This window comes from Stegostoma tigrinum, chromosome 6, assembly GCF_030684315.1.
Source record: "Stegostoma tigrinum isolate sSteTig4 chromosome 6, sSteTig4.hap1, whole genome shotgun sequence".
In the NCBI taxonomy this organism is placed as follows: Eukaryota; Metazoa; Chordata; class Chondrichthyes; order Orectolobiformes; family Stegostomatidae; genus Stegostoma; species Stegostoma tigrinum.
The window spans coordinates 72982292-72996180 of NC_081359.1; the positions used below are offsets into that span (position 1 = coordinate 72982292).

General features: G+C 41.3%; 1 protein-coding gene across 14 annotated transcripts in view; it reads left to right on the forward strand.

Annotated features, from left to right (window-relative positions):
• Positions 1–13889, forward strand: part of ift88 (intraflagellar transport 88 homolog) — a 309288-nt gene that overhangs the window by 198642 nt on the left and 96757 nt on the right. For 12 of the 14 annotated variants that reach the window (XR_007247723.2, XR_007247724.2, XR_007247725.2 and 9 more), the window contains 5 exons: positions 5849–5918; positions 7458–7527; positions 8366–8456; positions 10563–10667; positions 10874–10976. Coding sequence is in view for 11 of the 14 variants with exons in the window: in XM_048532509.1 (XP_048388466.1) it covers positions 5849–5918; positions 7458–7527; positions 8366–8456; positions 10563–10667; positions 10874–10976 (439 nt within the window). In the remaining 3 variants the exon portion in view is untranslated. Of the gene's footprint in view, positions 1–5848; positions 5919–7263; positions 7324–7457; positions 7528–7991; positions 8059–8365; positions 8457–9296; positions 9364–10562; positions 10668–10873; positions 10977–13889 lie in introns of those variants that run through there. The other 2 variants (XM_048532515.2, XM_048532519.2) reach the window with 2 other exon arrangements.

Below are 13889 nucleotides of genomic sequence, written 5' to 3' on the forward strand. Positions count from 1 at the left end.
GAATCTTGCTTTCTGTTGGAGCAGTGTGTTTGTTACCACCAGTCCGAGTTATGTGCAGAGCTCCAGAAGCAGCCTCCCGTTGCTGTTACAGCTTCCAATGCCATGTTGACCCAGGACTCCGGGCCATGCCTCTGAGTCGTTGCCCACCCTTGCATTGATGTCGCCTAGGACAATGAGTTTGACTTTCGTGCTGACTTTCAGGAGGGGAGACTTGAGCTGGTTGTAGAAGGCTTCTCTGACTGCTTGCTCAGTTTGCAGTGTGGGGATGTAGACGCTCACAAGAGTGGCAAACTGGTTGGCTTGTAGTGGGAGTCGCAGGGTCATGAGGCGATCCGCGTGGCCGATTGGTAGGCTTTGGAGTTGTCGGCGATTGTCTTCTTGATCATGAAATCTACTTCTGAGAGTCTGCTGTCGGTGCTGCTTCTGCTAGACCAGAACAGAGTGTAGCCTGCACCATGTTCTACCAACGAACCTTGGTCTGCGAAATGGGCAGCGATATCGATGTTCAGCCGGGACAGTTCGCGTGCGACGAGGGCCGATCTTCTTTGCGGGCGTTTGTTTGCTGGTGAGTCTTGCATTGTGCGTATGTTCCAGCAGGCTAGCTTGAGGTTTGTTGAGTGTTTAGATTTAATCCGTTTGTTCTTAGCGCTTGAGGGAGATGCCCATTGGCCGCGGCGAACCAACCAGGTGATGGTAAGTTAAGCTTTCTTTGAACCACCTTTTCTAGGTTCGTCTTCGTTTGGAGCAAGTAGTGCTGTCCCTGAAGAGGGCTGCTTGGTCACTCGGAGGGCAGCCGAATGCTGTTGTTACCTTCTGTCAACAGACAGACGACCCGTTGGTCTGAGCCGCTTATGTGCAGAGTTGAGACTGCGACTTCCAGTGTCATCTAACACCTGCCGGTACACCCCTCCTCCATCGCTGTAGGACTTTTCTTCCTGCCTGCGCTGCTTAGTTTTATAGTGACAGTTGGTGCGCGCAATCCGACACCACTGTTTAGGCCGGGGGACGTTACACAGTGGCACAGCAAGCTGAGACGACTGCGGCGGCTGTGAGCTGTAGGTTGAGATTCAGAGTTTTCCTTCTCCTAGAGGGACTGCCTGCCAAGGCTGACGAGTTCTCTCAACCCGCGTTTGGAGTCAGAGTTGTCCTTCTTCTAGGCTGGACTGCTCTGCTTTGGTAGACACGGTTATTTTTTGTTGTTGCTGGTTTCAATGGCGTATGTCAGCAAACAACAAAATACGCTGCTGCAGCATCTTCCAGCTATTCAATAATAATCTTTAAACCTGGTTAAATTTAATTTTCTTATATAATGTCATTTTTTATTATATAATTTATTGCACCCTTACCATCAAGCCAGGATTCAATGCAGAGTTTAGAAGAAAGTGTCAAGAAAGACAACAGGTATACATAAAACTGAAATGTCAACCTGGTGAAACTACAAGATAGGACTACACGTGTGCCAAACAGTGTAAGCTGCAAGTGATAGACAGAACTAAGCAATCCCACAACCAGTGTATCAAATCCATGTTGTGCAATCCTTTCATTGTTATTTAATCAATTATAAGTTGAGTATTATCATTTTAACTTGTTCTTACGGTTTTATGTTACAGAAGAATTTCAGGGAGAATGAATCATATTCTTCAATTCATAAGTTATTGACACCTTAGCATTATGTTGTTCATTTGTTCACATTGTATTAAGGCATAATTGTTCTGTGTTAGTACAAAGCTATTTTGGTTGTATAACTGTGATAATGGGAACTGCAGATGCTGGAGAGTCCAAGATAATAAAATGTGAGGCTGGATGAACACAGCCAGCCCAGCAGCATCTCAGGAGCACAAAAGCTGACGTTTCGGGCCTAGACCCTTCATCAGAAAGGGGGTTGGGGTGAGGGTTCTGGAATAAATAGGGAGAGAGGGGGAGGCGGACCAAAGATGGAGAGAAAAGAAGATAGGTGGGGAGGTAGGGAGGGGATAGGTCAGTCCAGGGAAGACGGACAGGTCAAGGAGGTGGGATGAGGTTAGTAGGTAGGAAATGGAGGTGCAGCTTGGGGTGGGAGGAAGGGATGGGTGGGAGGAAGAACAAGTTAGGGAGGCAGAGACAGGTTGGACTGGTTTTGGGATGCAGTGGGTGGAGGGGAAGAGCTGGGCTGGTTGTGTGGTGCAGTGGGGGGAGGGGATGAACTGGGCTGGTTTTGGGATGTGGTGGGGGAAGGGGAGATTTTGAAGCTGGTGAAGTCCACATTGATACCATTGGGCTGCAGGGTTCCCAAGCGGAATATGAGTTGCTGTTCCTGCAACCTTCGGGTGGCCTCATTGTGGCACTGCAGGAGGCCCATGATGGACATGTCATCTAAAGAATGGGTGGGGGAGTGGGAATGGTTTGCGACTGGGAGGTGCAGTTGTTTATTGCGAACTGAGCGGAGGTGTTCTGCAGAGCGGTCCCCAAGCCTCCGCTTGGTTTCCCCAATGTAGAGGAAGCCACACCGTGTACAGTGGATGCTGTATACCACATTGGCAGATGTGCAGGTGAACCTCTGCTTAATGTGGAAAGTCATTGTGGGACCTGGGATAGGGGTGAGGGAGGAGGTGTGGGGGCAAGTGTAGCATTTCCTGCGGTTGCAGGGGAAGGTGCCGGGTGTGGTGGTGTTGGAGGGCAGTGTGGTGGGGTTGGAGGGCCACCCCACCAACCTCCGGATACAACGCATCATCCTTCGACACTTCCGCCATCTACAATCCGACCCCCACCACCCAAGACATTTTTCCATCCCCACCCCTGTCTGCTTTCCAGAGAGACCACTCTCTCCATGACTCCCTTGTTCGCTCCACACTGCCCTCCAACCCCACCACACCCGGCACCTTCCCCTGCAACCGCAGGAAATGCTACACTTGCCCCCACACCTCCTCCCTCACCCCTATCCCAGGCCCCAAGATGACTTTCCACATTAAGCAGAGGTTCACCTGTACATCTGCCAATGTGGTATACTGCATCCACTGTACCCGGTGTGGCTTCCTCTACATTGGGGAAACCAAGCGGAGGCTTGGGGACCGCTTTGCAGAACACCTCCACTCGGTTCGTAATAAACAACTGCACCTCCCAGTCGCAAACCATTTCCACTCCCCTCCCATTCTTTAGATGACGTGTCCATCATGGGCCTCCTGCAGTGCCACAATGAGGCCACCCGAAGGTTGCAGGAACAGCAACTCATATTCCGCTTGGGAACCCTGCAGCCCAATGGTATCAATGTGGACTTCACCAGCTTCAAAATCTCTCCTTCCCCCACCGCATCCCAAAACCGGCCCAGCTCGTCCCCTCCACCCACTGCATCCCAAAAGCAGTCCAACCTGTCTCTGCCTCCCTAACCTGTTCTTCCTCCCACCCATCCCTTCCTCCCACCCCAAGCCGCACCTCCATCTCCTACCTACTAACCTCATCCCACCTCCTTGACCTGTCCGTCTCCCCTGGACTGACCTATCCCCTCCCTACCTCCCCACCTATTCTCTCCTCTCCACGTATCTTCTTTTCTCTCCATCTCTGGTCCGCACCCCCTCTCTCCCAATTTATTCCAGAACCCTCACCCCATCCCCCTCTCTGGTGAAGGGTCTAGGCCCGAAACGTCAGCTTTTGTGCTCCTGAGATGCTGCTGGGCCGGCTGTGTTCATCCAGCCTCACGTTTTATTATTTTGGTTGTATAACCATTGTTTTTAAAACAAAGAAAGGCAGTTTAAATAAATGTCAGATCTTGATCAGATTCTATGGTTCAGTAGTTCCTGGACACCATTTCACACGAGTTTTTAATGGAAAAGTGAAAAGGCATTTCTGTACAAAATATTCTAACTTTGTTTCTGAATGGGTACTCCTGTTTGTATAGATGGTAATGCTCACAAGTAGTCTCTGATTCTTAGGAATTTCTTTTATGTTGCCCGAATTTAAATAATATTTTAAGGTCCATTATTATTTTGTCAGTGCCTTTACTGTTTATTACAACTAATTTCTTTAAGTCCTCCCATATTTAATGGAATTGTAATATAGAATGGTTGTGAAAAGTATTGCATATAGTTAATGGCCATCTGTCTGAAGGAAAAGTTAGAGGGATGATTTCTAGTTTATAGTCCAGTTATCAGGATCAGCATTATACTTTATTTCATATGTTTAAAAAATGGTCAGTAGTTTCATGGTGGTGTGCCTGCATCTAGTGCCGTGAATTGAAGTATGTGGCTCAGTTAAATCACGGGATTTCATCTAATATTACCCAACATTGTACATTACTGAGAAGATATTTAAAATGAATTTTATGTAGAAACAATTGTACAATTTTGGCGATAGCAATAACTGCAGATGCTGGAGTCAGCATCAATGCAGTGTGGAGCTGGAGAAAAACAGCAGGTCAGGCAGCATCAGAGGACCAAGAAAGCCAACGTTTTGGGTCAGGACCCTTCATCAGGACTTCTTCATCCTGATGAAGGGTCCTAACTGGAAACGTAAACTTTCCTGCTCCTCTGATGCTGCCTGACCTGCTGTGTTCCTCCAGCTCCACACTGTATTGAATTGTAGAATTTAACAATTGTAACAGTTGTAGAAAACAATGTGTATCTATTATCTTAGGAATATAGGAACAGAAGTAGACCATTCAGCCGATTGAGCTTCCGCCATCCTTCAATATGGTCATACTGATCAAACACTTCTATCTTTTACTTACAACTGTACGCATCATCGGTAATCAGAAATCTACCTATCTCTGCCTTTAACTGCTCAAAGTCTGAGCTTCCATAGCCATCTGGAGCAGAGAATTCCAAAGGTTCGCAGCCCTCTAAGTAAAAAAAAGTAGCCCTCACCTTGAACCTAAGTGGCATCTCCCCTCTTTTAAAATTATGGCCCGGTATGGCCCCCAACCGGGGAACACATCTTTCCTGAAACTAACCAATCTATCCATTTATGTAATTTATAAGTTTCAATGAGATTAACTCTCATTCTTCGAAAATCTTGAGCAAATAGGCCCAATGTGCTTATTCTCTCCTTTTGTAGAGCAGTTTCACCATCCTGGGAACGGGCCTGGTGAACCTCTATTTCATCCCGCTATGGTAATAGTATCTTTCTTGAGTTAAGGAGATCATAACTGCACACAGGAGTCCAAGTGCCATCTTAAGTAAGCTCCTATAAAGTTGAAAGAATGCTTCAGTACACCTGACTCAAATCCTCTTGTAATAAAGGGTGACATTCCATTTACCTTCTTAGTAGCTTGCTGCACTGGAAAGCCAACCTTCAGTGACTTATCAACAAGGGCACCATGGTCCCTTTGTACATTTACATGTGCCAACATCTTACTATTTAAGAAATACTCTGCACATCTGTTTCTGCTACCAAAGTGGATAACCTTACATTTTTCAACATTATATTTGATCTGCCAAGTTCTTGTCCATTCACTAAACATGTCTAAATTTTCCTGATAACAAAGTGTGAAGAAGTCATTTTATATCCTCCTTGCAATAAGCAGTCTCATTTAGTTTTGTTTTATGCACAAATTTGAAATATTACATTTGGTCCCAAATCCAAACCAATATATATTGTAAACAACTGGGAGCCATTTACTGAATTTTGTGGTACCCTACTAAATATGGCCTGCCAATGTGAGAATAGTTCATTTATTCCTACACTATGTGGTGTAGGTGACATATTGCGAGGCCTATCTCTGTTCAATGCTGAAGGACAGCAACCAGTTTCAATATTGTTTCCTTAGTTTGTTTTGCCCTGTTATTCCTGTTTGTATGTTGATTAATTTGTATGATTTTGCCTCCTTTCTACTTTGAAAGGGAAGAATGAATGCTGTTATGTACATTTTATCTTTAAGGATGGAATCACAGTTGCTAGACCTATGACAGCAGTACGTGCAGCTGGCTATTCTTCTGCAGCTTACAGAGGTCTGTTTCATTTGAAATATTTTAGAAGAAAATAATGGATCGAGGAGGCCTTTGGCTCTCTTTCAGCTCATCTGTGCAAAAATGTTGTTGTCTTTTCATTGTGGTTGCATTTTACTGTGCTAATCTGGGGGCCCATTCCCTATAATGATCACTGCTGGTGAAGAGCATCCTGATGTCAGGCCTAAATGTGTGCTTTTCTAATTTAACTTGTACTCTCAAGCATCTTGTTCTCTCTAATGAAAATGCTTTTTATCAATTTATCTTTATCATGCTGTTTCCAATCCTGTGGATCTAATAGGTCATTATGTATTGGATTTCTAAATCTGAATAATTGACACAATTGCAAAACAGTAATGGCCCATACTCTTCCTTGGATCGTCTCATTTGGTATCCCTTTTTTTACTTCACTCCACTCCACCGCCTCTAATTCCAATATGAACCATTTAACAAGTATCATGATTTTTTTTCCTTTCCGGTCAATTTCATTTTAATTCCCACATTTTAGACAAATTCCAGTAGCTTTTACGAATAGGTTTTTGCCTACAAGATTCCTAACTGGATTCTGGAAGTGTCAGTATGACATATCGCAGGGATTTCTATGCTGTACTTACGACATTAGATTGATCAGTCAGAATATTTAGCTGCAGTTACTCATTGTACATTGTGTGGTCTTGTTGTGTATGATAATTGGTGTTGTTTTACTTGGGGCAGAATTTTACAGATAGTGGGATTTCCCATCCCTCATTTGAGAAGGATGACCTTCATCAGAGCTGTTGGTCAATCTGTTAGCAATTCCATCATAGAATGTGACAACCACTGGGACTGTGGGCAGATTTAAGTCCCATAACACCGTGGAGATTAATATGGCCCAGGAGGATGTGGCGGTACAGTAATAATACCCCTAGACCCTCACTGTAGAGACCCATCCTTGAAGATGTGTTGAAGGCCCGTTGTAGTGTAATATAAACTCAGTACAAAAATTATCCTTTTGGGAGTGAAATCTGCTTTCCCAGTCCGGCCTGAATTGGTAGTAGGGCCAAAATACTGGCAGAGTCCTTTGTGTGATGGACTTAATCAAGTGGTCGTGAGAATGCAGTGGGGTCCCTACCATCAAATTCCCCTCTGATTTAAAAACTCTTCCGCCATTAAATTTGGATGGGCTTAAATCTTGCCCACAGTTAAGATTTCGGGTCAGTGAACTTTCATCAAAAGTGCAAGATCTGATGAAAGACTTGGAAGGTTAACTCCCTTTCTGTTTCAACAACTGCAGCCTGACCTGCTGAGCATATTTTTGTCTTTAAGATTTCTAATATTTTGCTTTTCATTTTCTTATCATAATTGTCAGTTCTCACAAGTCTGTTCCTTGGCCTTTCCTAGCAGTCGAGATAAAGCCTGTGGATAAATGGTATTTATTGTTTTTTAGCCTCAATAACCTATCTAAGAATTTACTTTCAGTTATTGTGTTTGCTTAGGATAACTGTTTGAAAGTAAATGTCACATTTCATCATATTTTTAAAAAACATATTTTGTTCATTTCAGGCTGTACATTTGATCCACTGGGGCAATCAAGGGGTCCGGCTCCACCTCTTGAAACAAAGAACGAAGATACGTAAGTCAGACTACAAAACTACTTCACAAGATGCAGCTCTTAGTGTCAGAATGAATAAACATTCCCCTTAATAGTTGTTCATTCACTGATAATACAGTGGGTCTTTTTGTAATATTGAGATAAATGTTAATCCTTGGTGCCAGTAAAGTAAGCATTGTCTCGGCAAAATGCAGAAATTGGGTGAGGGGGTTATATACTTACGATAGATTCTATCTGCTTGTGCACTGGTGCTTTTACCACATGGTCCTTTTTGCACTTGACCTCTGTGATGTTTGGTGGCCCAGTGATAAAAGTGATGGAATTGGACTATTTTACACCCAATCTACTTCTTTTCTGTGAAATGTAATCCTCTGGCCTCCAGAGAATTTTTAAGATCCAGACTGTAACTTTAGGGCAAGACAAAGGAAGCTCTGCATTATTGGACATGCAGTGACGTTAAATCAACATTCTGTTTAATTTCTCAGATTGGCATAAAAGATTGTATGGCACTAAAGAAAGAAGACTACTTAAGTTCTCTCGGTCTCCTGGCCAGTAAGCATCCCTCCCCCAAAATCATTAAGGAAGTTCGTCTGAAAACTCTTAATGGTCCATTTATATTTCATTTTATTTCATTATATTTATAATTCATTTATATTTCCTCCCTGATTATTTTAATATAACTGGATAATGTGGAATATTTCCTAAGTAGCTTTTAAATGTATTTTCATTATAGAACTGGATATTATACTAATTTTTGGCAACCTGTTAACATTGGTGAAAGTAATATTTTATGCAGAACACCTTTGGCTATTTGACATAAATTGTTGTTGCCCTATTGCTTCCCTATAATATTTCTTAGGCCAGAGGAAAAAGTTAAGAATTTAGAGAAGACTGTGAATGAATTGATTGAAGAAAGTTGCATTGCCAATAGATGTGGTGACCTACAATTGGTAAGATTCTCATCATTGGAACGTGTTCTGTGAACATATAAAATTAAACATATAAAACATATAAAATTAACAACCAGGAAGAAAACAATCTTGTCTTTTCATTCTGTCCCACATGTGTTATGACTCAGTGGGATAGTGTGCTGGAAACAAGCCCTGCTATTCCCAGAGTTGTCTCAAAAAATATGCAGAATTTCCCAATTTTGCTGTCTTTGACCCAGATTGTTAGAAATCATGACCAGATTCTGTACTTAACATGAATTACTGTTTAAAACAAGTAAATCGACTATAGCTATAGGTAATCAATTATGAACTATCAGTATTTAAGTCTACTAGCCAAAACTCTGATCCCCTTTAAAAGCACCCCTTTACACACACGTGCACAGGGTAAAGAACATGGGTGTTATAGATATAGGGAAAACTGGTAAAGCAGTTCAGTGCTCAGTTCACAGGATCTGCTGAGATGGTTCTTGTGCACATGAGAATGCTGCTTCTCAGTCTTTCTTCTCCAGATGCTTTCACTAGTTTGCAGGATTTACAGGATGGCTGAGTAGCACTTGTAAAAGTCCCTGACTTATTAATTTAAGTTCACAATGTACAGCAACTGCTGAAGGAAAAATAAATTGTTTTTCTTCAAACGTAAAGTGGCTTTCACTGCAGAGAATAGAGAGCACCTGAGCTGGTAGAGGTCACATGTCTCCACACTATCCTGAACATAGCCCCAAGCTATTTAACTTTCAGAGAACCAATCACATGGCTTTTGTCATCAATAACTAGTTGCTGATCCACAGAGAAATCAACAACATGTTACTGACTGAATCATTATTTGTACACACCCCTCAGTTCCAGTGCATCTGCCAACTGCGCTTCACCTACGACTGGACCTAACAGCTTGTAAATGATGCTTACAGTAAGTGTCAGGTTACATACTTGTAAAACCTCCACTAATCCTTCAACATTCATTGTTTTGTAAAATAGTTTTTTTTAATCATTTTAATCCACAATTTAAAAACATAGAAAACTGAAATGACACAGTCTTTACACACGAAAGCTTGAGCATCATGACCAGACAAATCTCTCCCTTGTACCCTTGTGTAATTTCCTGGGAAAGATAAAAGCACAGAAAAAAAATTACTACAAATAAATAAAAAATTATATTATGGCAAATCCCTCTCTGATCTCCAAAGGTTACCAAAACCTGCCAGACATGGAAAATCCTTCGTTTTATTCTGAGAGTTAAGTTTTGAACGTGAAAAGTTTCTAAATGAAACAACAATTCCAGACATAAATTATTTTCACCCAGATGGTTAAGCTTTCTTGTTGAAGGTACTCTTAGTTCTGAATCTGGGAAGTTATTGCTTCAAATTGTACTCCAAGTCGTCTTGGTTGCCATGTCAGGTAGAATACTGAGAGATTGCTGCATTGTCAGCGTTCTTGTCCTTTGAGAAATTAAACAAAGATCCCAGGCTTTTTTTTTCACCTTTAATATCTGTAATGTAGCAAAATGTCTCAATGTCATAGAAATGAAAAAGAACACTTCTAATGGTAAGACAAGGGGTAGAATTTGCCACTCTTTTAGTGGCCTATGCAATGGCAAGAAATGTGAGGAAATGTAAGGGGGAACCAGTAGATGTAGTATCCTTGAATTTCTAAAAGTCATTTGATAAGGCATCATATGAAATATTAATACACAAGGCAAGGGCTCATAGACTTGATGATAATATTGTATAATAGCATGGATAGAAGATTCTTTAAAAGATGGGAAGCAAAAAGTTGATATAAGTGGTGCATCTACACATTGACACGTTGTGACTGCTGGATTTCTTTAAAAAGCAAGAAGTTGCCTCATCCTTGGTTGAGGTGTAATAGATACCATTATTACTTGTATATGCCAGTGCAACTCCATAACTGAATGGACAAATGTGAATTAGCATCTAGGCCAGTCTAATTTATATTTTCTTCTCTGTTTTTGTTTATAGCATTTAGCATTCAATAAGAATTTAAAATAGGCACATGATCCATTGAGTTTTTTGAATTGTTTTATTTGAGATATATCTGATGTTTACTTTCAGACTTTTAAAAAGTGCATAATTCCTGTTGCTGTTTCAGGCCCTGGAAAAAGCAAAGGAAGCGGGGAGAAAGGAAAGGATACTGGTGAGACAAAGAGAGCAAACAGCATCTTCAGATCATATCAATCTGGATCTTACTTACTCAGTGAGTTAGCGATTGAATATCAGCATTTGCTGTATGAGATTCTTGGTGAGAGTAAAATCTGGCTGGAACATGATGGTTAACATTGATAAACATGACATAAGCTTTCTTGTAATTGTATTTTTTAAAGTAAATATTTTATAACCAATGATGTTGAGAATTTTAATATAACTTCAGCCATGATTAATATGAAATTAATTTATCTGTAGGTACTTTTCAATTTAGCCAGCCAATATGCAGCCAATGATATGTATGCAGAAGCTTTAAATACCTACCAAGTGATAGTGAAAAACAAAATGTTCAATAATGCAGGTACGTTTAAAGTATTGTACATTTTTAAAGAATTCATGGATGGTTTATTGTTTGAGATGCACTTTATATGTCAGTAAAGGTTGTGATTTTGATGCATTTTAAAACTAATAACTGATGTTTATTAAGCCCTTAAAATTGTTATTAAATATGATGAATAGCTATTTAGGAAACTGTTGAAACTGCTAAACTTTGAGTAATGTTTTCTCTAGTAATTTAGGTCAAAGTATCAAAAGAATTAGTGTAACAACAAATACGAAAGCAAACCTTAAAATGCTAGATAACAGAAACTTATGAAAATGTTTGCAAAAAAAACTAGAACAACATTTAAAGAAATTATGCGGTTGTTTGTGACAAGCATTTGCTACTGACACGTGTATTTCAATAGTTACACAAAATTTGCTTGTTTTGGATGTGAGTTTGCTCGCTGAGCTGGAAGGTTAGTTTTCAGACGTTTCGTCACCATTCTAGGTAACATCATCAGTGAGCCTCCGACGAAGCGCTAGTGTTATGTCCCGCTTTCTATTTATCTGGTTAACTTTCCTTGGGTTGGTGATGTCATTTCCTGTTCTTTTTCTCAGGGAGTAGTAGATTGATTTGGAGCCTATGTGTTTGTTGATGGAGTTCCGGTTGGAATGCCATGCTTCTAGGAATTCTCGTGCGTGTCTCTGTTTGGCTTGTCCTAGGATGGATGTGTTGTCCCAATCAAAGTGGTGTCCTTCCTCATCTGTACGTAAGGATACGAGTGATAGTGGGTCATGTCGTTTTGTGGCTAGTTGATGTTCATGTATCCTGGTGGCTAGCTTTCTGCCAGTTTGTCCAATGCAGTGTTTGTCACAGTTCTTGCAAGTTATTTTGTACATGATGTTCGTTTTATTTGTTGTCTGTATAGGGTCTTTTAAGTTCATTAGCTGCTGTTTTAGTGTGTTGGTGGGTTTGTGGGCTACCCTGATGCCAAGAAGTCCGAGTAGTCTGGCAGTCATTTCGGAAATGTCTTTGATGTAGGGGAGAGTGGTTATGGTTTCTGAGTCCGTTTTGTCTGTTTGTTTGGGTTTATTGCTGAGGAATCGGCGGACTGTGTTCATAGGGTACCCATTCTTTTTGAATACGCTGTATAGGTGATTTTCCTCTGCTGTGTAGTTCCTTTGTGCTGCAGTGTGTGGTGGCTCGTTGGAATAATGTTCTAATGCAGCTTCGTTTGTGGGTGTTAGGATGGTTGCTCCTGTAGTTCAGTATTTGGTCCGTATGTGTTGTTTTCTAGATTGCCATTTCTAGATGTCACAGTAGAGCGAACAGCCAATGGGGAACTTCAAATCAACGTCTACAGGAAAACAACACATACGGACCAAATACTGAACTACAGGAGCAACCATCCCAACACCCACAAACGAAGCTGCATTAGAACATTATCCCAACGAGTCACCACACACTGCAGCGCAGAGGAAAATCACCTATACAGCGTATTCAAAAAGAATGGGTACCCTATGAACACAGTCCGCCGATTCCTCAGCAATAAACCCAAACAAACAGACAAAACGGACTCAGAAACCATAACCACTCTCCCCTACATGAAAGACATTTCTGAAATGACTGCCAGACTACTCGGACCCCTCGGCATCAGGGTAGCCCACAAACCCACCAACACACTAAAACAGCAGCTAATGAACTTAAAAGACCCTATACAGACAACAAATAAAACGAACATCATGTACAAAATAACTTGCAAGAACTTTGACAAACACTGCATTGGACAAACTGGCAGAAAGCTAGCCACCAGGATACATGAACATCAACTAGCCACAAAACGACATGACCCACTATCACTCGTATCCTTACATACAGATGAGGAAGGACACCACTTTGATTGGGACAACACATCCATCCTAGGACAAGCCAAACAGAGACACGCACGAGAATTCCTAGAAGCATGGCATTCCAACTGGAACTCCATCAATAAATACATAGGTTCCAAATCAATCTACCACTCCCTGAGAAAAAGAACAGAAAATGACATCACCAATGCAGGAAATGACATCACTGACCCAAGGAAACCTAACCAGATAAATAGAAAGCGGGACATAACACCAGCGCTGCTTCGGAGGCTCACTGATGATGTTACCTAGAATGGTGACGAAACGTCTAAAAACTAACCTTCCAGCTCAGTGAGCAAACTCACATCCAGAACCTCAACCTGAGCTACAAATCTTCTCAAAACTCACTATTTGCTTGTTTGTATCACTTAAGAAAACAGGATAACAAAGTAGGAATGTGCAATGAGACATGCAATGATTTGTAAAGTAACATTCTTTTAAATTTTGTCATATTTACATATGTTTGAAACAATGAAATTTGATGATTGAAAAACTGTTTAGTTCTTACTGTTGACAGAATGATTTCAAATTTGTGGGTGCAATAAATTCTGACCATCACTGGTGGCTATTTTGTATGTAAATTATGTCACCCCTTCATAAAGTAATAAAATTCTGACAGTGAAATGTACATGTAAATTTTGACAGTCAGAATTGTTGATTGACAAAAAGCTTGATGACTGTGTTGAAAATACGTTGCTCAGTCTCGAAATCTAGGAAAATTATGATGGTCAAAAAGGGCTGAATGATTTGCTGCCTTGTGTGTTTGGGGATTTTCTTTTTGAAGTTAAACTGTTGCCATATTTAAATGTCTGGCTGGACAACACATCAGATGCCTTAAGCCAGGAACACCTTGTCACACTGGGATTTGCCTCTAAACTCCAGTCAGAATACACAGAAGAAATTAAGCTTGCTCCTCATTTCCCAGAGATGGCGCTTGAGGCATTAATATAAAGGGTGACACAAGGAAGGTGAGTCCTTTTCCAACTGACTGCAATCAAAGATTAAGCCAGCTTGGGTAGAGATTATAGCATGGGTCAGCGTGGTC